Below are 23,797 nucleotides of genomic sequence, written 5' to 3'. Positions count from 1 at the left end.
AGCAGGACAGGGAGGGAGGAAGAACCGTCTGCTTTACTCTCATCCTGGGGGCCGGGCGGGGACTGGCGACGGCTCAGCCGCAGCTCTTGGGCAGGCGGTAGACGCCGGCGGAGTAGACGAGCTGCTGGTCGCGCACCTTCCTCTGCAGGAAGCCCTGGAGCTCCTGCAGGTCGATCTCGGCCAGCGCGGGGCCGGTGACCACGAACATGCGCAGCATGCTGTAGATGCGCTCCAGCGACAGGCTCTCCAGGTTGGTCAGCATGGCCTGGATGTATGTCCAGAAGAGCTGCGGGCACGGCGGCCAGGGCCGGCGGTCAGGCCGCGCTGGGCGGCACCCCCCCCCGCCCCCGCCCGGCCCGGGCCCCGCGCGCACCAGCAGCTCCTCCTCCCTCTGGTCGGCCTGCGAGGCCATGCCCGAGTCGCTCTCGTCGTCGCTGTCGACGAGCACCATGCTGTCCCGGTCCTGGGGCCGCTCCTCCTCCACCACCGAGAAGGTGCCGGCCGGCTCCTCTCGCAGCACGCCCTGCTGCAGCCACACCGACACGCGCCGCCGCAGCAGCGCCACGGGCATCTTCACCACCTTGCTCAGCTCCTCCAGCGTCCAGCTGGCTGTGGGCAGGGCGGGACCGACAGGACCCTCAGGGCACAGCCAGGCCCCGCATGGCTCGGGCCGCCTGGGTCCCACCCACCCTCCACCGGACACGGAACGGTGCCCTCCCGGGAGGCACGGCCAGAGCAGGGCGGCTGGGGGCTCACCTTGGTCCTGGAAGTACAGCAGGACCACCGCCTGCACAGGGGTCACCGCCACGGACAGGGTACGGTCAGCCAGCTCCACATCCATGGTCACTAGGCCCAAGGTGTGCTTCCAGCTGAGCGTCCGCATGGCCTGGGGAGGGCTGGGGTCAGCACGGGCCACCCAGCGGGTCCAGCTGGACAAGGCTTTGCTACCTGGGACCGGGTGAGGAAGGGCTCCCTGACCTGCCCCCACCCTGGCGGGCAGCGACGAGACCAGCACACGGCGGGACTCCAGTCCCCTCCCCCTCCCCCGGCACCCCCTAACAGCGAGGGCCCCTGCACCTCTGAGAGAAACGTCCACGTCCTGGCCCCAGGACCCCAGAAAGTAGCCTGACTTGGACACTAGGCCTTTGCAGATGTCGTTAGGGAAGAAGAGGTCGTGCTGGAGTACCGCGAACCCTAATCTAACTCGGTAAGTGTCCTCGCGGGAGGGCAGACGGCGTGCGAGGCTGGAGCGACACAGGCGCCCCTGGAGGCCGGAAGAGGCAGGGAGGACTCGCCCGCAACCTGCAGAAGGCCCTCACCTCCATCTCACACCCCGGCCTCCAGAGCCGAGAGAAGTTCCTGTTTTAGCACCTGGTGTGCTGTACTTTGTTACGGCCACCACAGGACAGCGGTACAGACTTCCGCCGGAGGGGAAGGTGCTGCTGTAGCAAACGCCTTTTTAGAACACGTGGACGTGGCTGCGGTGTTGGGGGATGGGGAGGGCTGGGAAAGTTCTGAGCCGCAGGCTCATAAAATCCTGGGTTGCCCTGGAGAGGCTACTGGTAGAGACACAGACGGGAAAGGCCATTCCAGTGAGGCCTGCTGAAGCAAGGAGCACATCACCGGAGATGGGAGGAAAGGCGACCCGTCACGCGGCGGCAGAAACGTGCTCTGCTGGGTGGAAAGCAGAGCTCGCGAGGGAGGAACCTGGACGCTAGGCTGAGATTTCCAAGCAAAGTGTGGAAGGCGCAGCCTGCCTGCTCCTCACCGCTTGTAGTGAATTGAGAGAGAAAACCGAGGGAGGGCGTGGTGAGCAGAAAGGAGCCAGGAGCACTGGGTGGTTTGCACATCTTGCCGTGTGCTCTGCAGACAGAGCCTCTATGGCCCTAGAGGTGACCTGTGTCAAGGTGGCACCAACCAGCAGTGCCCAGGAGCCAGGACAGAAGGGCCAGTAGAGGTGTGAGAGCCCCCAGGCCCACGGACTGGACGCCGAGAACTGCACGGAGGCCAGCAAGGCTCCTGAGAATTTAATAGCAGTGGAAACGATGCCAGCCTGGGTGGAAAGGGAGGGACGGCCAGAGGGAAAGCATGACTCCGAGGGCAGGGCCGTGCTGCAGAGGCCTGGCCTGGCAGGGTGGGGCTGCCCCCGAGGGCAGAGAAGACTGGCACCCAGCCAGATGGAGTGGAATTTCCTCCAGTGGAATTCAGACTTGCTTAGGGCCTGGGAACCCTCCCTTCCTTCCAGTATCTCCCTTTTGGAGGCCAGGTGTCTGCCCAACACCTGTCCCACCACTGGACTTCGGAAGCAGAGAAAGATTTATTCATAGGTTTACAGCTGAAGGAGAATCGTGCCCCAGCTCTCACCTTGACCTGACTTAGAGATCTGGGACTTTGAGCTGGTGCCAGAATGGTTAAAATCTGGGGACGCTGGACGTGGCTAAATGTAACTTGCACGTGAGAAGAACGTGAATTTGGGGGGCCAGAGAGTAGACTCTCACAGGCTGAACTGTGAGCTCCACAAATGATGTTAAAGTCCTCACCCCCAGTGCCTCAGAACGTAACCCTATTTGCCAGTCGGGTCACTACAGATGCAGCTAGTTAAGGTGAGGTCACACTGGCATGGGGGGCCCTTAATCCAGTACGACTGGTGTCCCCATAAGAAGAGGAGAACGTGGACACAGAGACACCAGGAGAGGCCGTGGGGCACGATGCAGGGGTGAGTGACGCCTCTACAAGCCGACGACACCTGGAGCCCCAGCAGCTGAAAGCGGCAAGGGGACCCTCCCCTGGAGCCTTTGGAGGGGGCGCGGCCCTGCCCACACCTTGGCTGTGAACTGCTGGCTGCCAGAACCGAAACGATAAATTCCCGGGGCACCGACGGCGCCTGTCTGGGGCACTTCGTCAGGGCCGGCCTGGGGGACACTGGCTGCTCTGAGCCCTTCTTCACGCCCCCAGCTCTGAAGGGGGGCGACAGCTAACCTCTCTACAGCTGGCAGCTGGCCAAGCTCGTAACCACGCCCTCTGGCTCCAAGGCCATGACCTTTACAACCACTCCGGCCTGCAGCGGGCACACGCGAGGCCCAGCGGCAGACGGCACAGGCACGGCCACCCACACGTGTCCAGCGCAGTCCTCGGACCCGGAGCCCGGCTGGCGGGAAGCAGAGGCACCGTGGCCACAGGCTTGGCCTCTGGCACAGAGCGGGGGCCTGCCGGCCGCTCCAGCGCTGGCATGCCGGGTCCACGGCCTGAGATGGAGGGCACGCCTGAGCCACCCCCAGGCCCCAGGGGGAACTGCGGAGGAAGCCGGCGGGGCCTCTCCAGGCAGGCGAGCTGCGGCGCAGAGCCCAGCAGGGCAGCCAGAGCAGCAGGGGAGGGTGCCGAGCACACGGGCGGGCCACGTGGACGTCCTCGACTGGGGTGTGGGGGCGGGGGCGGGGCAGCGCCGAGGCCCCACAGAGCAAGCACCACCCCCCACGCAGGGGCAGGAAGGGTCCCGGCCCAGCCCCACCTGCCGCCCTCCTGGGGCTCTGTCCTGAGGGCTCCCACCTCCAGGGGTGTCCCAGGTCCCCCGAGGGCTCAGGGTCTGCACCCTGGACACCTGCGGCCCTGTCCTCTGCTTGGGTGCCTGGAGTCTCCTCCGGCCGGTGGCCTCTCAGGGCCCCACACCCCACTCATCAGACTGAACGCCCCAGAACCCACTTCTCCACCTGTCCCCTGAAACCTGGGACAGGTGTCCCAAACTCCCTCCTCTCTGCCAACACGGCTCCTCTGAACCATCACCTGGAAGAAGGGTCCTCCATGCCACGGACCCTTGCCCACACCAGGATCCACCTGTCCACACCTCTCACCTGGACTCCCAACGCCAGGACTGGAGGGGACGAGCGATAAACTCTGCCAATCGGCCACTCCTGGCCCCCGGCCTCCTGACCAGCCCACACACCCCCTTCTCCTTGCCGAGCCCTGTGGCCCCAGGGACCTAACAGCAGACAGCACGGTCTGGGTGCCCAAGCGCCCTGGCACTCCAGGAAGCAGCTGCCAGGGAAGGGCAGGAGGGGCAGGAGGGCGGAGGGGCAGAGGTCAAACACCTCAAAAGCAACCTGGAGACTCCCTGCAGACGCCCATGGGACAGACAGAGCCCCCGACTCCCCCTGGGGCGATCCCTGCAGGCCAAGAGGGTGGACGGTGGAAGAGGCGGCCCAGGGACACACCCACTCCCAGCGCCTTGGGGGCACAGGAGGGCGTGCAGAGAGTGTGCACACCTGCACAGACAGGCTCCCAGGAGGGGAGGGGAGGGGAGGGTGCCGAGCGCAGGGCGCAGACGCGGAGGGACTCGTCCGAGGTGCCGGCGCCCCAGCGGCGCGGCCATACCTTCAGCTTCTCGTACTTCCTGCAATAGACCTCCAGGGCCTCCCTGATGTCCTCGGGAACCTCCAGCTTCTCATCCTTGAAGGGCGGCCAGAACTCGCTGGAGAGGATGACGGCATAGACCCCGAACGGCGGCTGCTCCTCTGCGGGCCGCTTCTCATCCTCCTCACGGATGTTGGCATTGATGCGGCGCGAGTCTGCCATGTCCTGTGGGGGAGACGGGGCCTCCTGAAGGTCCGGGACCGACAGGGGTAGGGGCCAGGCGGTGGCGGGGAGCCCCAGGCACCTACCTTGAGCATGACCTCGCAGAAATGCATTGGGGCCTCGCCAAAGCGCAGCTTCAGCAGCTCCACGTTGCGGATCTCCCTGGAAGGACGCAACTCTGAGGGCTGCGGTGTGCCCCCACCCCAACTGGCACCTACAGAGCGACACTGCCCCCCCATCCCCCCAGCCCAGGAGGAGAGGCGGGAGCCCTGTGCCCACTCCACCCCAGGAGGGCCGGAAGCCCTGGGACCTACCGCCCCAGGCTCCTTGGCTGCCCCCAGGCCCCCCCTCCCCCGGGGGGCAGAGGCCAAGCACAGGTCAGTCCCCGCCCAGCCTCGGGGACCCAGCGCATCCCCGATGCGCACCAGGGCTCACAGAGAGCAGCCACTGCAAGTGAAGGCCGCCCCTCCCTGGGGACCTGGAGTGGCACCTCACAGGCCTCACCGCTCGGGGCTGAAACTGAACTGGTGCAGCAGGCGGTCGGCCAGCAGCGAGCGGTACTCATTGATGAAGAGGTCCTTGCTGCCGTAGATGCTGACCAGCAGGCTGATGATGTCCGAGGAGCGCCGCTTAGAGCTGGACTTCCCTGCACGGCACGGGCACCACCGGCGCCTCTCAGACACGGAGGCGGCACAGATGGCGCCAGGCAGCTCGTGCCCGGCCAAGCCCATGAGGTGGGGATGCCGAAAACCCACTCCTTCTCCGGCTGAAGCGGCAGAAGCAGGTGAGGCAGGCAGGGCACCCCCCCAACGGGTCTGGGCGGGGACATCACCCAAGCCAGGTGAAGAACCCTGGGGAACCAGGCGGGGTTACACTCTGACCATGGATCCCCTGGAGCTCCAGAGCCCACGTGGCAACAAACTGGAGACCAGAGCGCCTGCCCGACTGGACCACCCCCCGAAATCCAGAGCCTGGCAGCAGGGCCGGCAGGCGCTGACCTGGATCCGCGTCCACAGGGTCGGGAACCCAGTCCTCTGGCTCGCCGGAGTCATCCTCGCTGTCCTGGCCGGTCTCCAGGCTGGCCGGGTCCGTCTTGGACAGCTCAACAGCCAAGTCCCCCGTCCCATCCGAGTCCCCGGTCAGCCCTGCCACGATCTGCCGCACCGTGTCCTCCCGCGTCCTGTCAGGCACGAGCCCCTCACCGCCTGTCCCACCTGAACACGGGACCCCGCCTGACCCCTGCAGCCAGGGCCGTCAGTCACGTGCTAAAGGTAAGCCCGTGAGACTCCCTCCCCCGCCCCGCCACCCCTAAAGCCAAATCAATTTCTAGGAGAAGAAGCCGAGACGACAAGACAGACACAAGACCAGGCCATGCCCGGCCAGGAGGCAGCAGGCCTGAGTCAGAGCAGCTCCAGACGCTGCCCGGCCCCGTCCCCGACACTCCACTGTGCGCTTAGGGGTTTCTGGGTGGCTGTGCGTGGCCCCTGCTCCAACACATCCCCCGGCAGACAGCCCGAGAGGCTCTGCTCCTCTTGGTAGAAGACCAGCAACGCAAGGCCCCACCCTTCCCGTCAGCCCTGGGGCCAAGCTGGCGCGAGGCAAAGCAAGCAGGGCCACCTGTCTGTGCTGGTGTGGGCCCCGCGACCTGCACACGGGCCTGGTGACCCTGGGCCACAGGCGTGGGAACCAGCACTGGCAGGAGGAAGGAGCCCAGCCTGAGCTGCCCGGCCCGGGAGGGGACATGGAGCGTCCCTGGCTCCCCAAGGACCACACCCCTCTGGCTGCAGCAAGACCCACGGGGAGTGCAGCTGCACGAGTGGGGCCCTGGAGCTCACCTCAGGTAGCGGCGAATGGGCTCACAGGCCACCTCCAGGACAACCATGGAGGGATCCAGCACGCGCAGCGCCTTGATGGCGGAGATGTACAGGGTGATGATGTCACACGTATTCACGCCTGCGGCCGGGACGGGAGAGCTCCGTCATAGAAGGGCCCAGACAACACAGGGACACAGAGGCAGCCACCCTGGCCAGGTGACCTGCAAGTCCCACCTCACCCCCAGGAGACCCGCGTGATCTGCAGGGAGCTGTCCCCGCCGCTCCCCCTGCACTCACTTGCTTTCTCCCCTTACAAAGTGGGGTCTGTTCTGAAGGAACCGGGCACTGCCCCTGCCCCCGAAGGACCACACAAAACTGCCTCTAAACCCACTCCCTCCACAGGCCCCAGGCCTGGGCTTCCAGATCCGGGCCCTGAGGGTGAATGGCGGGTGGGCCTCGCCCGCCCCGGCGGCACCTGGGTGGAGGAGTCGCGTCTCCAGGGCAGCCTTGAGGGACACAAGAAGCTGCGGCCTCTGGTCGGTCCTCTCCAGGCAGTACTTGAGGTCTTCCACGGCCGGCCGGGAGTCCGGGAAGTCTGCGGGGAGAGGCTGGTCCTGGCACGTGCACATGTGGCGAGCACGCACTGCGCGCGAAGGGCCCAGATGTGCCCGCCGCCCCACCCTCAACGAGCTGAAGGGCAGAGGCACGGGAAGGCGGCTCCCTGGCAGGCGGGGCCGACCTCGGATGATGCTGAAGAGCTCCTCGATGCGCAGGCTGGCGTAGATGCGATAGAAGAACCTCTGCACGTGGCAGCGCCAGCGGCGCAGGGAGCTCCCAGCCTCCGGGGACGCAGGCCTGCTGGGGCCGTCCTGCAGGAACACCTTGCCCAGCCAGCCGACCACCCTCTCAATCCACTGTCGGGAGAACACAAGTGTGGGACTCTGGGGGCCAAGCCCAGAACAGAGACGAGGAGAAGCCACACAGGTACCCGCGCCTCTGGCTGGGCCCTGGGAGCCCCCAAGGCCACCTACTCTGAAGACCAGGAGCACGTTAAAATCAGCAGGACAAGGGGCCCAAAGGAGGCCTCCCAGGGTCTCCACCAACACACACCCAGGCCCCTTCCACACACACCAGCACCCGTGCTCATCCCCAGCAACAGCGGCTCTGACACAGGGCGCTACATCTGAGCGGACGGACACACCCTGGGGGTCCCATGCACAACGAGACCCCCCCACGCACAACCCACAGCACCTAGCGGGAACGCTTCTGAGCCCGTGCACATGAAATCTACAGGACACCCTACCACACGGACCCGAGCGTGTCCATGTCTTCCCACGGCCACCCAGCCACCGGAAAGAGCACCCGGACGATGTGCCGCCTCGGGACGGCACAGCTACCCGCCAGACCTCCAGCTTCACACACCGCCCCCCACCCCGTGGCAGGGACACTTGCTTTGAACACCACCCCGCATCCCCACAGCTCACCTGCATCCTCAGGAAACAGATAGCAAGAGCAGGGGAGGGGAGCAGCTGGGAAGTGGGAGCGGGCTGAGCCCCCCCCGCCGTGGTTGGGTGCAGCTCTTCCTCAACTCTGTGCAGCCCAGAGCAGATCCCAGACCATGTCCCAACAGCGTGGATGCCCCCGAGGCCCCCCACTGGGATACCCCAGACCTTGGCACGGCCTCCAGCCACGTGGCCCCGCGAAGACCTCACTAAGCACGTCACAGGCTCTTCCTTCCACCAGGACGGGCCCAGAATGACTGGCCTCCACCCAGCACCAAGACGACTTCCAGCACCAGCAACGTCCTGACGCACCCGGATCTCCACGCTCTGGCCGTTTCTAAAGCTGAGGTGTCAGTTTTGCCAGAAACCTCTAATCCACAAGGACACAGCCCGTGGGGGTCCTCACCTTGTGGAACTCACGCAGGAAGGAGCGCTCATACTCGCCCCGGCAGCGGTCCTCCATCCTCTCTCGGGTCACTTGGTGCAGGGTGGTAGTCACGGCCTCGGCACTGACCCGCTCCAGCAGACTAAGCCTGTGTCTGGAGAAGAGCCCTGCCCGTGAAGAACGCAGAGCACACGCACACACGCCCAACCCCACCCCAGCACATACCGCCCACAGCTCTCCCGTCGGGGGCACAGCTGCACCAGAGGCTTCGAGGAAAAGCTGCTGTGAAGACAAGCACTGGCAGCGACCGCCCGCCCCCCCCCCCCCAAGCCGGCCTCCCTGCTCAGGCCGGGACACTAGCCTTCCCCACGTGGTCAGCACGTCTGGCTACTGGGGCCAAGGCTCACCTCCCAGAAACAGCCCTGAGACAACAGCTAAATATGTCACTACCCTAGCCCCACAGACACAGATGCAGCTGTCTGTGCCCTCTGGTGCAAATGCCGATCTGTGAAGACAAAGGCTCCTGAGAGAACAAAGCTTCTGTGGATCCGATCACACCCTCGGTCCAGCCAAGAGACTCTCTAACAGCTGCACTGCTGCCACTTCACTCAAAGTGACAAAATCATCATAAGTGACCACAGAGAGTGGAAGAACCACATGACAGGACCTGGCTCTGACAACAAAATCTTTCCCTCCTCCAGAGGCCAGAAGAGCAATCAGTTTACCCAGCACATTGGTTTAATCTCTGACTTGTTCTAGAGAAAAAAAACAACAGTCACACCTTTTGCAACCATAGGATAAACATTATTCCTCCTCTGAGAGGCTACAAACAGCACAGCAAAACTCTGCACAACCCAGGAAATTCGGAATCACGTGGAATCTTAGCATAAGCAAAGTGTGAAACCCTGAGCTAGGGCGAGTGACAGGTGCACCTGTGTCCAGGGTGAAAGGTAAAAACTCACAACACACGGATCCTGGGGACCCTCTCTTTGGCTACCAGGACAGGTGGCAGAGACCTCTGCCAGCAGCTCTCTGCAGGGGCCAGCTGGACCCAGAGGGGCAAGCAGGAGCCAGGAGGAACGGGGCACGGCCACGCAGGCACAAGTACTCACAGGACTTGGCTGAGCTGGTGGAACTGCTCCAGCGCCTGGCGGCACCAGCACTGCTGCTTGTCACTGCCACATCCCGCACAGAGTGGGCTCTGCAGAAGGCGGTAGTACCGGCGGCGGGCGTATCTGCTGTCCAATTCCCCCTCCAGTTCGGGGTCGGTTCCTCCTTCTCCTCTTCTCTTACTCTGCATGTAAACTCTCAAGAAGCGCCCATAGAGGCGCTGGATCATCTCCTGAAAAGTTCTGGGAGTGGAAAAGAACAAGACGCCCCGCAACGTGGTATGAACCTTTTCCCGAAGCCCCTGAGCACCGGTGCCCATAAGCAAGCCCAGGCGAGTCCATTTCTCCAGGAGCTCTAGACTACGCAGGTAGGGATCCAAGCGGCTCTCCAGGAGCCCAAAAGCATCGAGGAGCAGCAGAAGACACTGGGGCTCGTCTGCACAGTTCTCACGTTGGGAGATGGCATTCCAGAACTCGAGAGATATGTTAGCCTGCAGGTCGTTCTGCAGCACCTCTGCGAACCACTCCTCCAGGACCGAGTGCAGACCGTGGCCCCTGAGAACCTCCACCGCCGCCCGGAGCTCCTCCTCCTTTGGAGGGACCGCACCGCTGGTCCGGGAGGATGCCTGGAATACAGAAAACTGTAAGAAGAGAACACAGCGCAGAGCTGGAGAAAGCAGTGACAGATAAAGATAGATAGGAAAGGGACAAAGCACAGGGGAGTCTACGGAAACCCCGCTGCCCTTCGTCGCACGGATGCAGGGCCCACGCTTAGGGACAGGCTGTGGAACAATAAAGGACTCTGGGGGAAACAAGCTGGACAGAAGCGGGCGGAGGGATCCGAAAGAACCCGAGAGTGGACGCACAGGGTCCCGGGAACCCCGCACGGGCCCGCCGCCCTCTTCTCGGGCCTCACCAGTCCCAGAGCGGCCGGCGGCACCAGTCCGGTGCTCACGGTATTCCAGGCCACCAGCAGCTCTTGGGCAGGTCCGGGGTCATTGTGCGCCGCCGCTTCCGCCGCCGCCATCTGCTCCCACCAGCTCCTAGAGCCGCCGGCGCGGCGCGCGGCGATGACGCAAACGAGAGGCGCGCGGCAGTGACGTGTACCGTGGACGCGCCGTCCGTAGGCAGTGCGCAGGCGCGGACCCGGATGCGGTAACGGCGGTTGGAGCGGCCGGAACCCCGGGTGGCGACCATGACCCAGCAGGGCGCGGCGCTGCAGAACTACAACAACGAGCTGGTCAAGTGTGAGCGGCCGAGCGGTGGGGCCCGCCGGGCAGGCTGGGAGGGCGTGGGGCTCGCTGGCCTGCGGTCCCGGGCAGTAGCTGGCCCGCAGCGCGCGGCCGAGCGTGTTGTACGGTCCGTGCGCGGCTTTGCGGGCCGGGGCGGCGCGGACGCCGTGCGGAGCTGCCCAGCGCACAGCCGCGTTGTGGCCCGCCCCGAGGGCTAGGTATCTGTGGAGTGAGCAGAGGACGATGGGCTTGAGTACGCACGGCCTCCCGGCCTCGCGCCTCGAGCCTCGCGCGGTGCTTTCCTTAACTCTGAGACTCTTCGGACGCAGGACATTGGCCTGGCTCGGGCGAAAGGTGGCCCATCCGGCACCCGGGTCCTCCACTATCCACTAGCCTTCTCTTCTCCAGAGCAGGGGGCTCCAGAGCTGGAGGGGCGGTGCTCTCCATTCTGCTCTGGGCCCACCGCGCCTGTCTCTCTCGGCCCACCCTAGGCATCGAAGAGCTGTGTCAGAAGCGGGAGGAGTTGTGCCGGCAGATCCAGCAGGAAGAGGAGGAGAAGCAGCGGCTGCAGAATGAGGTGAGGCAGCTGACAGAGAAGCTGGCCCGAGTCAACGAGAACCTGGCTCGCAAAATAGCCTCTCGGAATGAGTTCGATCGGACCATCGCGGAGACGGAGGCTGCCTACCTCAAGGTGGGGCTCGGGGGCCCGAGTGCTGGACCGAGCCCGTCAAGGGTTTCTGGCCCAGGGGTGCCTAGACAGGCTGTAGGCCCCCCGTGGTGACAATACCGCGCTCAGAGTGACCTGGGTCTTGTTGTCGGCACCATACTCATCACCGCGTAGCGGGTTCCGGACTGTGAGCCGCAGAGCAGCAGCAGGAGCCATGACCTCAGCCTGGCTTCCCAGGGTGTGAGGAAGGGGCTTTGGGCCAGACTCAGAGGGGAGACAGGCCCTGGCCCGGGAGGGGGGCCGGGCCACGGGAGCTTTCCAACAGGAGGAGCAGTGCTAACCGGCTGGTGTCTCTGTTCGCAGATCCTGGAGAGCTCGCAGACTCTGCTTAGTGTCCTGAAGAGGGAAGCGGGGAACCTGACCAAGGCCGCAGCCCCCGAGCAGAGGAGCAGCGGAGGCAAGGACAGCTGATGAGGCCAGAGGCGGAGGGCCTGCCTCCACTGCGCCCCCTCTACGGCTCAGCCCCCGGCAAGTCTGTCTTCAAAGCATCTTTGTCCTTCACGGCAGCAGCGTTTTCCTCTTGGTGTCTGGGGTGCCAAGAGGCAACTGCCAACCTTCACCAGCTCTGGGTGACAGGAAAGACCTGAGCACAGCCCACCAGGTGGGGATCCTGGCTCTGAGCTCACACAGGCGCTGGGGAGGGCAGCTCTACTCAGGGTCCCACTGAGGCCTCCACACCAGCCTGGGGCCGCGGGGAAGGCCCGGTTCTGGTCTCAGCACCTTGGGAGTCCTGTCACCCCTCCCTCGGCCCGCAGGTGCCCAGGCAAGTGTGGGAGGGGCTGGGGCCCTCCTTCACCTCAGAGCTTGCCTGGGGCCTGTGACTGTCAGTAAAGATTGTCTTTGTAGAGATCCACGTCAGCCTGCTTCCTGTGTCAGGAGTGTGGGGCTGCCGGGCCCCCCTAGAGCCAAAATACGAATCCTTGTCCAGTTGTAATACGGCTCCTCCGTGAAGCGATGGCTTTCTCTGTGACCGGCCTTGCGTTCAGAGCTAAGGGTGCCCCTAAGCGTTTCATGTGACCCCCGTCACCCACCTCTCCCATCAGGGCCACTGGTCCTGGTTTCTAGCATAAGGCCTGGCCCAAGGAGACGCTCTTCCTGCGCTCAGGTCCCCTGGGAGTGGCTGCACCCCAGCTCAGTAATTCCAGATTCTGCCGGACAGCAGCACCCCTGCTCCCACTCTCTGGTCACAGGCCAGTCTCCCATGCAGCCCAGGGCCCTGCCTTCCATCCCGAGTCCTCCATGGGTCCACCTGCCTTGGCCTGTCAGCCCCCATGGGGTCCCTGCAGTTGCTGTCCGTGGGGGATAGGGGGGTTGGGAAGCATGTGTTGGTTGAGAAGGTCTGCAGAAACTTGGGCCCACCATTCCCAAGAAAACGCCTTCCTCCCTCCCAAGCCTGGCCAGGTGGCATTTCCCGTGGGCTTGACGCTCCAAGAGGAAAAGACTTGCGTCTGATGCCAGGACTGTGAACGGCCAGTCTCAGCACAGCCAGTCAGCCCAGCCGGGAGCCGCTCCCTAGTGGGCAGCTGTTTTCTGTCACTTTTCCAGATCTATCAGACCTCCCTGCTGACGTTACCCCAGGGGAGTGGTCTGCCTGCCACAGCATTCCTGCAGGCCCTTGTGGGTCAGGGAACCTTCCAATCCAAACAGGAGGCAAGATCCCTGAGGCTCTGCCCACCACCTGCCCTGCACTTCGTCCACCCCCAGGCTCTGGTCCTTCAGGGAAACCACTTCGGACCCGACAGCTGCAGCAACCACCCGGGCCCACAGAGAGTTCCAGACCCCAGAGAGCTTACCTGGCGTCCCACCTCCCACCACAGCTCCCACTGAGCCGCTTCTGGGAGGCAAGGGGAGCCCCAGAGACTGGGGGTGCTCACAGGGTAGGCACAGGGAAGTCCCTCTCCCAGCCAAGGGGATGGCTGGGAGGAGAAGCAGGGCAACTAGGGCCACAGGGGTGGGGAAAGAGCCTGGGGCACCAGGGCTGTGCAGTGTGGGGTGTCACCCGGGACTGCCTCCCCCGGGCACAGAAACCCAAGCTGGGCCTGCATCACACCCTGCGTGGGTGGCTGCCTCCCAGCTGCCAGTGCCTCAGCATAGCCCTGCAGACCTGAGCCCCGCTACCCCTTTTTCCAGCCGAGGACCACGCAAGGAAGGTAGAGGCGGCCTCATCCAGGGCTGTTTATTGGGTCTGTCATCAGAGGCGGGAAAAGACTTGCCGTTCATCAGAAACGGAGTGGCTGACATGGGGTGTGGGCTGGGGGTGGTGTCAGGGTCCCGTCAGCCCCCACCCCAGACGCACCCGACAGCCGCTGGGCATGGCGTACAGCAGGACACCATCCCTCCCCCACAGGCAGTGCCCCCGAGCCGGGGTCGAGTGAGTCCCGGGTGCCCCAGGCTCAGGCCTCGAGTACCGGCCTACTTGGGAGGCCCCGGGGAGGGAGAGCGGGATGTAGGAGGGCAGGCCTGGTGGGGCAGAAGGGGTGCAGCTCCCGGGCACCTGGGGCTCAGCCTTCGTCATCCTGGTAGGGCGGGGCTCAGAAGTAGAGGGCTGGCTCGCTTCGGAAGTCCGCGAGGTCATTCTGACCGGCAGGGGTGAGCTGAGAGAGGGACACAGAGGCGGTCGATGGGGCTTGTCCAGGCGTTGGAGCACCACGCCCACACCCCCGCCACGCCCCGCTTCCCTGGGCGTCCGCCCTCCTGCCCCACCCTGCTCACCATGACCTCCTTGGACGGGGGCTCCTCCGTGCTCGGCACACGCTCCAGCGCCCGCTCCTGCCACTTGCTGAAGGCCACGGAGTGCTTCGGAGTGTAGCTGGACAGGCCTGCGGGCCGACAGGCACACCGGTGGATGTGCGGCTGCATGATCGTGTGGCCCGGGCCACCCCCTGGGCTGCCCATCCCCACAGGCAGGCACTCACCGGAGCTGCCGTCCGGCAGCCGAGGGCTCTCGGGGCCCACGCTGTTCACAAACGTGGCTCGGGGCAGGAAGAGCGCGAAGGGCTTCTCCGCCGCAGCCGCTGCCGGGTCTGAGCCGGACGGCTCCCCCTCCCCCTCCCCCTCCCCCTCCTCGCTCTCCTCCTCTTCGTCTCTCCCCTTCTCGGCCTCTGCCTCTTCCTCCTGCAGGGAGCTCTCGGGGGGGTACTCAAACGTAGTCTGCAGACTCTTGTCGTTGAAGGAGATCTTCATCTAGGGCAGGAGGCACGCCAGTGAAAGTGCTGTGCCCAGCCACAGGGCTCCTCCAGCGGGACCGAGCGGGTACAGCGCGGGTGTCAGACCAGCGCAAGAGCCGAACACTCCGTTGGCCCTTCAAAGGTTCTGAGAAGTGGGGGGCTGCCCCTCATCAGAGAAGTCCCCTCCACCTGGACCCTGCAGGCTCAGGATGTCCAAACACCTGCAGCCCAGGCCTCACCCATCCCCTCCCCACCCCAGGATCACCGCATCCCAAGTGACCCACCCCTCCCAAGGGCCAGACCCCAGCCAGCCCCAGGAGCCCAAAGCCTCAGGGTCTCCAGAAGCCTCTAAGGCGTTCCCAGGGTTGCAGGTCTGCCTTCTCAGGGGGGCAGGGCACCACCAGCCACATCTCCCAGCCAGAGGCTCCCCGGCAGGAGCAAGGTCCAGGTGAGGCTGCACTTGGGGAGCTCACATCTACACCTCCAGCAGCCCCTCCTGTTGGCCGGTGCCTCTCTCCAGGGCTGAGTTCACGTCCCAGCTTGCCAGGCACCCGGATGCTCCTGCCCACCCCGCTCGGCACGGACCACCACTGTTGGGCAAGGGCCCGGCACACCCAAAGCCAGGCCCCCAAGGTCCCGCATGGAAGCCGGGCGGCTGCCACGTGCCAGCCCCGGGAAAGTGGCCCCAAGTGCTATCACCCACTTTGCAGACTGAGTCAGAGGTAGGTAGCCCGAGGCTGCACCGCGTGGGGGTCAGCGACTGCCCACATGGCCCACGTCCACCCTACCCCCTCTGCAGGCTCCAGAATTCCATGCGCGGCAAATCTTTCCCAAAGGCCTCAGAGGCCAGACTAGGCTGCCGGTTCTGAGGGGCTATGGGGACAGGCACTGGTAGAAGGACTTGGGCATGGGGGGTCAGGATCCTCACCCTCCGAGACCCGGGACTAGGCTCCCCACAAGAGTCGCACGTCCCCCAAGGCCTGCTCGGCAGGGCTCGGCCGGGCCTGGCAGGGCGGTAATGAATACGAGAGCTGCCCGCCTGCAGCAGATGGGAGCAGCCCTGCTGGAGCTCGAAATATTAAACTCCAGGGCACAGGACACCGCAGCCAGCTCAAGTTCCTCCTCTTCCCCTGGAAAGAGCCAGGGGCGGGAGTCGGGCCCCCAGGCAGAGAACCTTGGGGCCTGGGGACAGCAGGACGGGGAGGGGCCTCGCAGAAGGGCCGGGCTTGCAGCCCTGGGCAGCAGAGGGACCCCAGCCTCAGGGTAACATGTGCAGGGCCGGCCAGGAGTAGAAGGCATTGCCCTGCCGAGCCAGTGTCCAGAGAGGAGCGCAATGCGCTCCTCCCACCACCCCACGGGCACACACAGCCCCGCACAGCCGTGGGCATCCCCGCCCGCCCCCCGAGCTTCTGGACTTGCGCGTCTCAGCACGGCCCACACAGGCACTTGCTGGGCAGGTCGCGAGCCCTGTCGCTGCTGCCCTCGCCCCGGTCGTCCACACAGACAAGCAGTCAGGGACGCAAGCAGACGGGCAGACGGCCACCAAAGATGGATCAAACCAGGATGGAGATGTTCGTGACTGTCCCCGCATGGGCCCCACCTGGACCTCCAGCTGCCCCCGCCTCCCCCCCCCCCCCCCCCCGCCGAGGCCAAACAGAGCAGAGGCCTGGCACGGGGTAATCACCAGAGCCCACAGATGCCCGCCCACTGCCCAGGGACCACTGGAGCAGGCCTGGACCCTCCTCCACTCAGCTTCCCCACTGACAGGGGGCCTGCCCTGGGCTGGGGGCTGCCCTTGACTCAGCGCGTCCCACCTGGGCAGCTGTGTGGGGTGATCCTGTGGCCCCTATGGGGATGGAGTCACCTGGGCCCCCCAAGACTGGCTCCCTGAGACCTGGGGACAGAGACCCCAGGAGGAGCCCAAGGCAGAATGCGGCTGCCAGCACCGGGGCCCAATGCTGGGCCCCGCAGCGAACAGTGCTCCTGGGTACGTGGCATTGTCCCTGATGACCCTGAGCCCTCTGGGCCCATCCCCCACCACTGAAGACAGGGAAGGGCCAGTTGCCAGGGCCCAGCCGATCAGCACGCCCTCATTAGTCCGCATGACCAGCTCTGAGCAGGGAGACCGAGGGGGCTGGGTGCAAGCAGGCCCGGAGCCTGGCACAGCCGGGCCAGGCAGGGGCGGGGCTCAGGCCTGTCGGCGCCCAGCTGGGGCCCGAGGCTCCGGTCACGTCCCACCTCGCCTTCAGTCTCCAGGCTCCTCGTGAGTGCGGGTCTGTGGGTCACAGGACCCCACGTGACTCCTAATGCCCGGGCGGCGGGGGCAGCCTCCAGACCCCGGGGAGACGGAACCGGCGGGGGGCACAGCCAAGGGCTGGCACTAGCACACACCTGCTCACCGGGCTCAGGGACTTTGCCCGCTGCACTGTGCAGCCAGCAGGTGGGTCCTGGCTCGGCCCACTTGCCGCTGCTCACGGGGAGAGAGCCCTTTGTTCCCCTCACCCCACCCTGCCCGGCACGCCCAGCTCGGATTACTGAAGGGTGTCCACCCTGCAGTCTGGGCTGGGAGCTGGGCTCCAGCCGCCCCGGTCTGGGGTGAGCACCCGCCCCACGCCACACTCCCCAGCACGTGCCATCCCCCACTCAGCCCGAGCTCCGGGGGCCACACACGGCCCCCCAGAAGTTCCCACAGCAGCCCAGGTGGGACGCCTGCTGGGCATCAAGGGCAGCCTTCCCCCGCCCCCACCAGTGGGGAAGCTGAGTGGAGGAGGGTCCAGGCCTGTTCCAGTGGTCCCCGGGGTCCAAAAAGACCACTGGGGGCGGCGCCTGCGGGGAGAGTGGATGAAAGGAGAGGCCGCGCCCGCCAGCGGAGGAGCGGGTGGAGAAGCCCCCAGGGCAGCGGCGCCTCGGATCTGAGGACCCGAGCGGTCGGGGTGAGGGTGACTGCTACACCGCAGGCGAGGGTCAGGGCGTGGGGACGTGGCACGCTCAGGCTGGGCAGGGGATCAGCGGGTTAGAAAGTGAGGAGGGCAAAGGGGAGGGGAAGGAGCTGCCAGACAGGCAGGAGCCCAGCCAGCTGGCACCTCACAAAGGGGAGAGGCCCACAGCGCCGACCCCCTGGGAGGCAGGTGTGCGGAGCTGCAGGCCGGCCCCACCCACCGGGACAGCCTGGGGGCGGGGGCGAGAGGGGGTGTGGCCGCGACGGCCTGCAGCGGTCGGCTGGGTCAGCAAGGGACGGAGAGAGAGGGCATCTGTGATTCCACCAAGAGGTAACTAAGTGGGGACGCGTGCCCGGCCGGCTGCGCGCCCACTACCCAGGGCAGGGCTGCCGCCCTCCAAGGCCAGGTGAGAGCACAACACCCTGCACCGGAGAGGTGGCAACCCGGGGGGCAGGCTCCACGCCATCAAGAGCTGCACCTCACCTGCCCCCTGGAAAAGGGACCAGGACCCCTGCCCTGGGAGGTCGCCAAGGTCCTGCTGGCCTCCAGGCCACCACGTCCCTGGAAGGCGGGGGGGGGGGGGGGGGCGGAGCAGGACAGTGATAGAAACCACAGGCCGGCTGGAGTGGGCTGGGCAAGGACAAGGCCCAGGGGCAGCAGGCAAGTGGGACGAGGGGTGGATAAAGCCAGGGGTAGCCCAAGGTCATTCTGAAGGGCTGGGCAGCCCCATGCCTCCGACCCACCCGTAGGCGTCCTGGCTCTTCCTGGACAGGGCAGCTACTGCATGCTCAGGCAGAAGATCCCCCCAGCAGGTCGTGCTGCTCCGGCACGGCCCCAGCCAGGCCACGCGGCTATGCCAGGAACCATCCATCTGGACCCCCAACCCCTGAGGCTGGCACAGAGACGGGGGCCACGCTGGCCCGAGCGCCAGGCTGGACCGGGGCCTGCTTCCCTCCCATCACTTGTTCCTGCCTCGAGAGGCCCTCAGGCCCCCACCGTGCCCTTCTCACTCCAACCAAGCCCCAAGTGACCCCCACGGCTCTGCCCCCAGCTGGGGACAGAATGACCAGGCTCCGGGCTGCGGCCAGGCTCCCAGTATAAGGGCAGCCGGGTTAGGACAGGGGCTCACACTTGGGTCCCACCCCACGAGCTCCCCAATCTCCACCGGCCTCAGTATCCTCGGTCTACAAAGCAGGAGGCTTCTGTCACCTCCACCGCCCCAGGCTAGCATGGGAAAGGACGCCTCCCAGAGCAGCTGGGATCAAGGGTCAGGAAGCAGGAGGAGGAGCAGACAAGGTGGGGAGGGCAAGCATGGGGGTTGGGCTGGTGACCACGGCTACCGGATGACCGCAGCACCGAGCAGAGGGTGAGGCAAGGTCAGACGAGCAGGACAGGCGGGGGTTCGGGGCGCACCAGAAGCGCTGCGGGGGACGGGTGTGGATGCCTGGCCCGGCAGATGGAGCTGGCAGGAGGGCCGATGCCCTCACTGGAGAAGGAGAGGATGATGCAGGGAGGAAGGGCAGTGCCAAGGCCAACCCCGAGGCAGGAAATCAAAGGAAGCCAACAGAGAGGAGACGCCGCATCTAGTTAGACAGCGCCAGCGGGACAGTGGGTAAGGGGGCTCCAGTGACGCACGGCACATCACCGTCCCCCAGGGCCCCCAGGAAACTGAGGCTGGGGCAGAGGTGGCCTCAGGGAGGAGCCGAGACACCAGCAGCCAGAAGAGAAGCAGTTCCGGGGGAGGGTGCATCCGCCCAGCGAGCCTGCTGATTGGAGTCATGTGGGGATGGCCTTGGAATTTGCCCCAGGGCCTGACACAGGTGCTAGGTGCTAGAATGACCAGGAAGAATCTGAGGAACGTCTCCTTGGGCCCAGAGGGTTCCAGGCCACCAAGCAGCCCTGCCAGGAGAGTGAGGCTCCAAGAGGCTCCTGGCCCTGCACCTGGGTCTCTCTCCATCCTCAGTCTCTCCTCCCCAGTGAGGGGAGCGTCTTCATCGCTCCCCAGCGTCACACCCCAGGCTCAGACCAGGCCTGCCACACACTAGGAGCTCAACAGACACTCGCACGAAGCCAAGTCCTGCTAAGCTCCAGGCCAGAATGCCTTCTGGAGAGCTGACAGTAGGTGTCCGACTCCACCCAAATCAAAGGTCTCCTGTCCCTTTCCACTTCCATCCTGGCACCTCCTACGTGCATAGACTCCAGAAAAACATGCCAGGCCACCCTTCAAAGCCAGGCCGGGGTGGAGCCAACAGCGGGACCTACAAAGGGACAGTCCTGCCCAGCCAATTCCAGACAGGGCCCCGAGAACCAACAAGCAGACGAAGCCCTGGCTGAACTGACCCTCCCCACCAGCCTTTCAAGGTACAGAGCAGGCAAGCCGTCCCCGCAGCCCCAGGGTCACTAGGGTTCCGCTGGAACCCAGGCCAGGGATTCCCCCACAGCTTGACCTCTCCTGGAGCTTACACGGCCACCCAGCTCCAGCTCTCCTCTGGTCCACGCAGAAGCCATCCCACACCCAGGCCAGGCGGTGTCCTGGGAACAAGGCGCATGCTATACCCACAGCTCTGTGACTCGCCCCCACTGACCTTCTTTCTTGACGAGCCGGCCTTGAGGAGACAGGACTTCTGCAGGGCCAGGTAGCCGCCAATCACCTCAATCTCATGCACAGTGGGGTAGCGCTGCTTCACTGAGGTCCCCAAGACAGCAAGGGGCTCCGCAAGGCCGCCCGGCCCCTCTTCCTCGGCCTCCCTCGGCCTAGCCTCCCCGTTGGCCTGCAGGGCCCCTGGCTTCCTCTTGGGCACCACCGTGAAGGTGTTGCCACCTCGCTGCTGAAGCTCTGACAGGTGCCCAGGCCCGGTGGGATGCGCGTGGTACTGGGGAGGCACACCAGCCCCGGGGCAGGGCAGTTTGGCTTCTTGGGGAACCTCGTCCTCAGAGTCCACCTCATCAATGAAGGTGACGGGCAGCCCTGGCCTCCCAGGCTCCCTGCCATTCTTGGTCAAGCCAGGAACCCCAAAGCCCTGGGCAGGCTCAGCTTCAGTGGCGACCAGTGGGGACGGGGGTGGTGAAGACACCCTCTGCCACCTAACGGTCCAGTCCACGAGAGTAGTGCCTGGCACGGGGCAGCCTCCCTCCTCGACCCCCGAGGGGCTCCTCCCACCGGCAAACACACCATCTGCTCCAGGCACCTGCTGGGCTTCACGCTCCTGGTGCTGGGAGGCCCAGCCAACTTCTCCCTCTGGAGGCCCCACGGACTGCCTCCCTTCCGCAGGAGGGGCCCCGGAGGTCTTGCGCTTGGGGATGAACACGAAAGAGTTTCGAGAGTTCATGCGAAGGCTGGCCAGAGCCCGGGCCTGGAGGTCCCCGGCAGGGATCGTGTCCATGTCTGGCTTGGAGGCCGGCAGTATCTCGAAGGAGTCGTTGGCGCTGGTGGCCGCGGAAACCCACTGGCGCTGGTTGGGAGTGGCACTAGCAGGGCTGAGCGTGGGCAATGCCGGGGGCGCGGCTAGAGTGGCACTGGGGGTTCCGGGGCTGGGGAGAGGGTGGGCGGGGGCCTCCCCCAACTCCACCTTTGGCTTCCACTCGCCCGGCCCAGGCGCGGAGCCCGTGAGGCCGTTGGCAGCGCCGGCCCGGCGCTCGGGGGCCGCGGGCCCGTTGGGGAGTGGGCGAGTGCCCGCGCTGCGGCGCAGGCCCCGTGGATGTACAGTGAAGGAGTTGCTGCCGGTCTTGTGCAGGAAGTCGCTGCGCCGGGGCCCGGGACCGGGGCCTGCGCCGCAGCGCTCGGGCTCGGGCTGGAAGCAGGCGGCGCGCTCGCCCACGCGCGGGACCAGGGCCGGACCCGGGGAGGGCGGCGGCACGGGGCGGCCGCGTTCCGGGCTCCCACGGCGGCGCGGCGCGGCCGGCGGGTCGAACTTCTGGAGCAGGCGGCTAACGCGGCCGGGAGGCGGCGGCGCCTCGTACACGAGCACCTCGGCGGCGCGGATGCGGGCAGCCGGGCCCGGCCCAGGGCCGGGGACGGGAGAGGGAGGGAAGCCGGGCGCCGACTCGATAATGAGGATGTTGTCGGCGCGGATGGTGCGCACGCCGGGCACGCAGCGGTACAGCTCCAGCAGATGTTGCGCGGGCCGCGTCCCCGGCCCCGCCGCGCCGGAGGCCCCGCCGCGCCGCGCCCCGTGCCGCCGCTCCGACTCGAGCCGCATGAACGGGTTCTCGCGCAGCGGGCCCAGGCTCTCGGCCAGCACCAGCGGCTCGGCCGCCGGCCCCGCGGGTTCCTCCGCGCCCGCCCCAGCGCCCGGCGCCGCGCCCCCACCCAAGGCCGCCAGCTTGGCCCGCTTCCGCTCCAGGATCTCTCGCTTCCAGGCGGGCATCGTGGCGCGGGGCGCCGGGCTCGGCCGCCCCAGGCCTGCCATGCTGCGGAGCGGCCGCCGGAGCCAGCGCGCGCCGGGAACTGCGGCCGCCGCCCGCCGCCGGCCTTCGCGCCGCGGCCACGCCCCCCTGACCGCCGCCCATTGGGGGAGGCCTGTTCAGACCCGCCCCGCGCCCGGCAGCCTCACCTATGGGAGGGAGGATGGCCAGCCGTGCTGATTGGAGAACGCTCTCCCCGACCCCGCCTTCCCGCGGGCCTCAGTGGAGCAGCGCCCATCGCTGGAGCCGGCCCCATTGGGGAGGCCCCCTTGGACACGCCCGCGACGCCTCACGCCGCTCCGTGGAGGCCCCCACTTCCGCCTCTGCTCCCTTGGCCCGCCGCGCCCGCGGGGCGGAGCCCGGAGGGAGTAGATCCTGGCCGGTGGGCGGGTCGGACCCCTGGGCCCCAGGTCGCGTATGACCTTGGCCGGGTTTGGTCCTTCCTCGTCGTGCCAGCACCCTGCCCGCCTGTTACCCCCGCGGAAAGCACGGTGGAGGAAGGGCCAACCCGGGACCGGAAGACTGTCCCGCTCCCGTGGGCGGTGTGCCGGCTGCACGCCAGCCTCTTGCCTCCCGGTCCAGGACCCTCCGGGTCCAAGGACTGCCCACCTGCGGTCCTCGGTCCCCTACAGGCCTTAACGGAGATGCCAATGCTGGAGCCCCAACCAGTGCTGAGGAACCGGTTTCTCAGAAATCCCTAGCTTTTGCCGGCCCCCAGAATCCACTCTGTGGCTCAGACAGGTGGTGGAAACTCTCTACCCGCACTTTGTCATCCAGGGCCCAGCAAACACGGACGGGAGTGCGTAAGCTGTGAGCAGGCACAGAGGCAGGGGACTCTCCTCGCACACAAGCAGGCCCACAACTCTCCAACGCTGAGCCACAAAAGCCAGGGCGTGTATTCCATTCAGCCGCTGAACCGGCCCCATCCCAAGGCTAACCCTGCGGGCACAGCTTCTCTGCCTACTTGCCGTGCGGAAGTTCACTCTCCGTGGAGGGCTGCACAGTGCCCACCACAATCTTTCAGGCCTGTGGGAGCCAAGGAGAGAAGGGGAAATTGGTGGGCACAGGCAAGGACAAATGTTACCTGCCTTTCCATCACCTGCCCTACAGTCAGCAGATGTTCAAAAATGACACTACTGAGTCCCACACCACTAACCTGCCAGGGACCAGGCTCCAAGAGCGCCCGGGGCTCTGCAGAGACCAGGGGCAGGTTTCAACCCAGGGCCCTTCGCAGCTTCTGGATCCCATGGCAGTCTGCAGCTACCACTACGTTAACGGTACTTTAACAGCCCTGTTTATTCAGCTGGAGAAAAGAAACTGGATTACGGCCTTCCAGAGGTCAAGTGTTCCTTCAGGACTCTGCTCAAATCACCTTTCCGAAGGAAGCTAAGCCTTCTTATGCCCATCACATCTATGCCGACAGGATTACCTAATCCTGAACTACCAGAACACAACAGGGGAGCAACAAAACACACAAACTAAGAATAACATGAAAAGGAAACCCGCTCCCAACGGTCAGCTTGTACCTGGCTTTGACACAAGTTATGCCAATCCTGGGTAGGAGACAGTTTTGTAGCTGTGGCACAAACTACACCAGCCTCCAACTCAAGCATATCAATGGTTCAGGCCATGCAGCATCCATCCCAGGACAGGAGTCATGAAGCTGCTTCACTAGAACAAGGCTCCAAAGACATGTTCTGTAAAGGGCCATACAGTGAATATTTTAGCCCAGTGGTTCTTACCAGGGACAGTTTTGTCCTCCAGGAGACACTTGTGGTTGTCACAAGTGAGGGGTGCTATTGGCATCTAGTGAGTGGAGGCCAGGGATGCCGCTAAACACTCTACAATGCTCAGAACGGCTTCTCCCTCTGCACACGCAGCAGTGATCCGACCCAAAAGGCCAACTGTGCCAAGACTGAGAGACCCTGTACACTGCAGGCCACATTCGC

General features: G+C 65.6%; 3 protein-coding genes across 7 annotated transcripts; 1 reads left to right on the top strand and 2 right to left on the bottom strand.

Annotated features, from left to right (window-relative positions):
• Nucleotides 1–15: 15 nt before the first annotated feature.
• ANAPC2 (anaphase promoting complex subunit 2) lies at nucleotides 16–10,560 on the bottom strand. Of its 4 annotated transcripts, none has more exons than XM_067742579.1 (13): nucleotides 10,296–10,560; nucleotides 9,383–10,020; nucleotides 8,292–8,424; nucleotides 7,123–7,297; nucleotides 6,859–6,978; nucleotides 6,405–6,522; nucleotides 5,568–5,749; nucleotides 5,095–5,335; nucleotides 4,656–4,731; nucleotides 4,369–4,572; nucleotides 757–886; nucleotides 374–609; nucleotides 16–286 (listed from the first exon to the last, which is right to left on the bottom strand). In XM_067742579.1, exons 1-13 carry the CDS (start codon nucleotides 10,404–10,406, stop codon nucleotides 74–76), a joined length of 2,577 nt encoding a protein of 858 aa, XP_067598680.1. In that variant the 5' UTR covers nucleotides 10,407–10,560; the 3' UTR covers nucleotides 16–73. The 4 variants fall into 4 exon arrangements, with proteins under 4 accessions (XP_067598680.1, XP_067598679.1, XP_067598682.1 ...); XM_067742578.1 differs by having other exon boundaries at nucleotides 5,074–5,335; nucleotides 9,383–10,005; nucleotides 10,296–10,541; XM_067742581.1 differs by having other exon boundaries at nucleotides 5,095–5,215; nucleotides 10,296–10,539.
• Nucleotides 10,489–12,187, top strand: SSNA1 (SS nuclear autoantigen 1). 2 transcript variants are annotated; one of them, XM_067742590.1, is made up of 3 exons: nucleotides 10,489–10,626; nucleotides 11,103–11,302; nucleotides 11,642–12,187. In XM_067742590.1, exons 1-3 carry the CDS (start codon nucleotides 10,575–10,577, stop codon nucleotides 11,747–11,749), a joined length of 360 nt encoding a protein of 119 aa, XP_067598691.1. In that variant the 5' UTR covers nucleotides 10,489–10,574; the 3' UTR covers nucleotides 11,750–12,187. The 2 variants fall into 2 exon arrangements, with proteins under 2 accessions (XP_067598691.1, XP_067598690.1); XM_067742589.1 differs by having other exon boundaries at nucleotides 10,523–10,641.
• Nucleotides 12,188–13,499: 1,312 nt separating this feature from the next.
• TPRN (taperin) lies at nucleotides 13,500–21,899 on the bottom strand. Its single transcript, XM_067742583.1, has 4 exons — nucleotides 20,030–21,899; nucleotides 14,254–14,521; nucleotides 14,051–14,157; nucleotides 13,500–13,932 (listed from the first exon to the last, which is right to left on the bottom strand). Exons 1-4 carry the CDS (start codon nucleotides 21,851–21,853, stop codon nucleotides 13,870–13,872), a joined length of 2,262 nt encoding a protein of 753 aa, XP_067598684.1. The 5' UTR covers nucleotides 21,854–21,899; the 3' UTR covers nucleotides 13,500–13,869.
• Nucleotides 21,900–23,797: the final 1,898 nt, after the last annotated feature.

This window comes from Pseudorca crassidens, chromosome 7 (genome assembly GCF_039906515.1).
Source record: "Pseudorca crassidens isolate mPseCra1 chromosome 7, mPseCra1.hap1, whole genome shotgun sequence".
NCBI classification, from domain to species: domain Eukaryota; kingdom Metazoa; phylum Chordata; class Mammalia; order Artiodactyla; family Delphinidae; genus Pseudorca; species Pseudorca crassidens.
This window is presented reverse-complemented; position numbering and strand designations above follow the sequence as displayed.

What these genes read in the sequence shown, in the direction of transcription:
- SSNA1 (XM_067742589.1), top strand. Translation starts at nt 10,575, where the DNA reads ATGACCCAGCAGGGCGCGGCGCTGCAGAACTACAACAACGAGCTGGTC. An exon ending in CAAGTGTGAGCGGCCGAGCG is followed by an intron (nt 10,642 to 11,102) that starts GTGGGGCCCGCC and finishes GGCCCACCCTAG; the next exon opens with GCATCGAAGAGCTGTGTCAG. An exon ending in CGGAGGCTGCCTACCTCAAG is followed by an intron (nt 11,303 to 11,641) that starts GTGGGGCTCGGG and finishes CTCTGTTCGCAG; the next exon opens with ATCCTGGAGAGCTCGCAGAC.
- ANAPC2 (XM_067742578.1), bottom strand. Translation starts at nt 10,406, where the DNA reads ATGGCGGCGGCGGAAGCGGCGGCGCACAATGACCCCGGACCTGCCCAA. An exon ending in TTCAGTTTCAGCCCCGAGCG is followed by an intron (nt 4,732 to 5,073) that starts GTGAGGCCTGTG and finishes GCGTCCTTCCAG; the next exon opens with GGAGATCCGCAACGTGGAGC. An exon ending in TCTGCGAGGTCATGCTCAAG is followed by an intron (nt 4,573 to 4,655) that starts GTAGGTGCCTGG and finishes TCTCCCCCACAG; the next exon opens with GACATGGCAGACTCGCGCCG.
- TPRN (XM_067742583.1), bottom strand. Translation starts at nt 21,853, where the DNA reads ATGGCAGGCCTGGGGCGGCCGAGCCCGGCGCCCCGCGCCACGATGCCC. An exon ending in CCGGCTCGTCAAGAAAGAAG is followed by an intron (nt 14,522 to 20,029) that starts GTCAGTGGGGGC and finishes CTCCTGCCCTAG; the next exon opens with ATGAAGATCTCCTTCAACGA. An exon ending in GCTGCCGGACGGCAGCTCCG is followed by an intron (nt 14,158 to 14,253) that starts GTGAGTGCCTGC and finishes GTCGGCCCGCAG; the next exon opens with GCCTGTCCAGCTACACTCCG.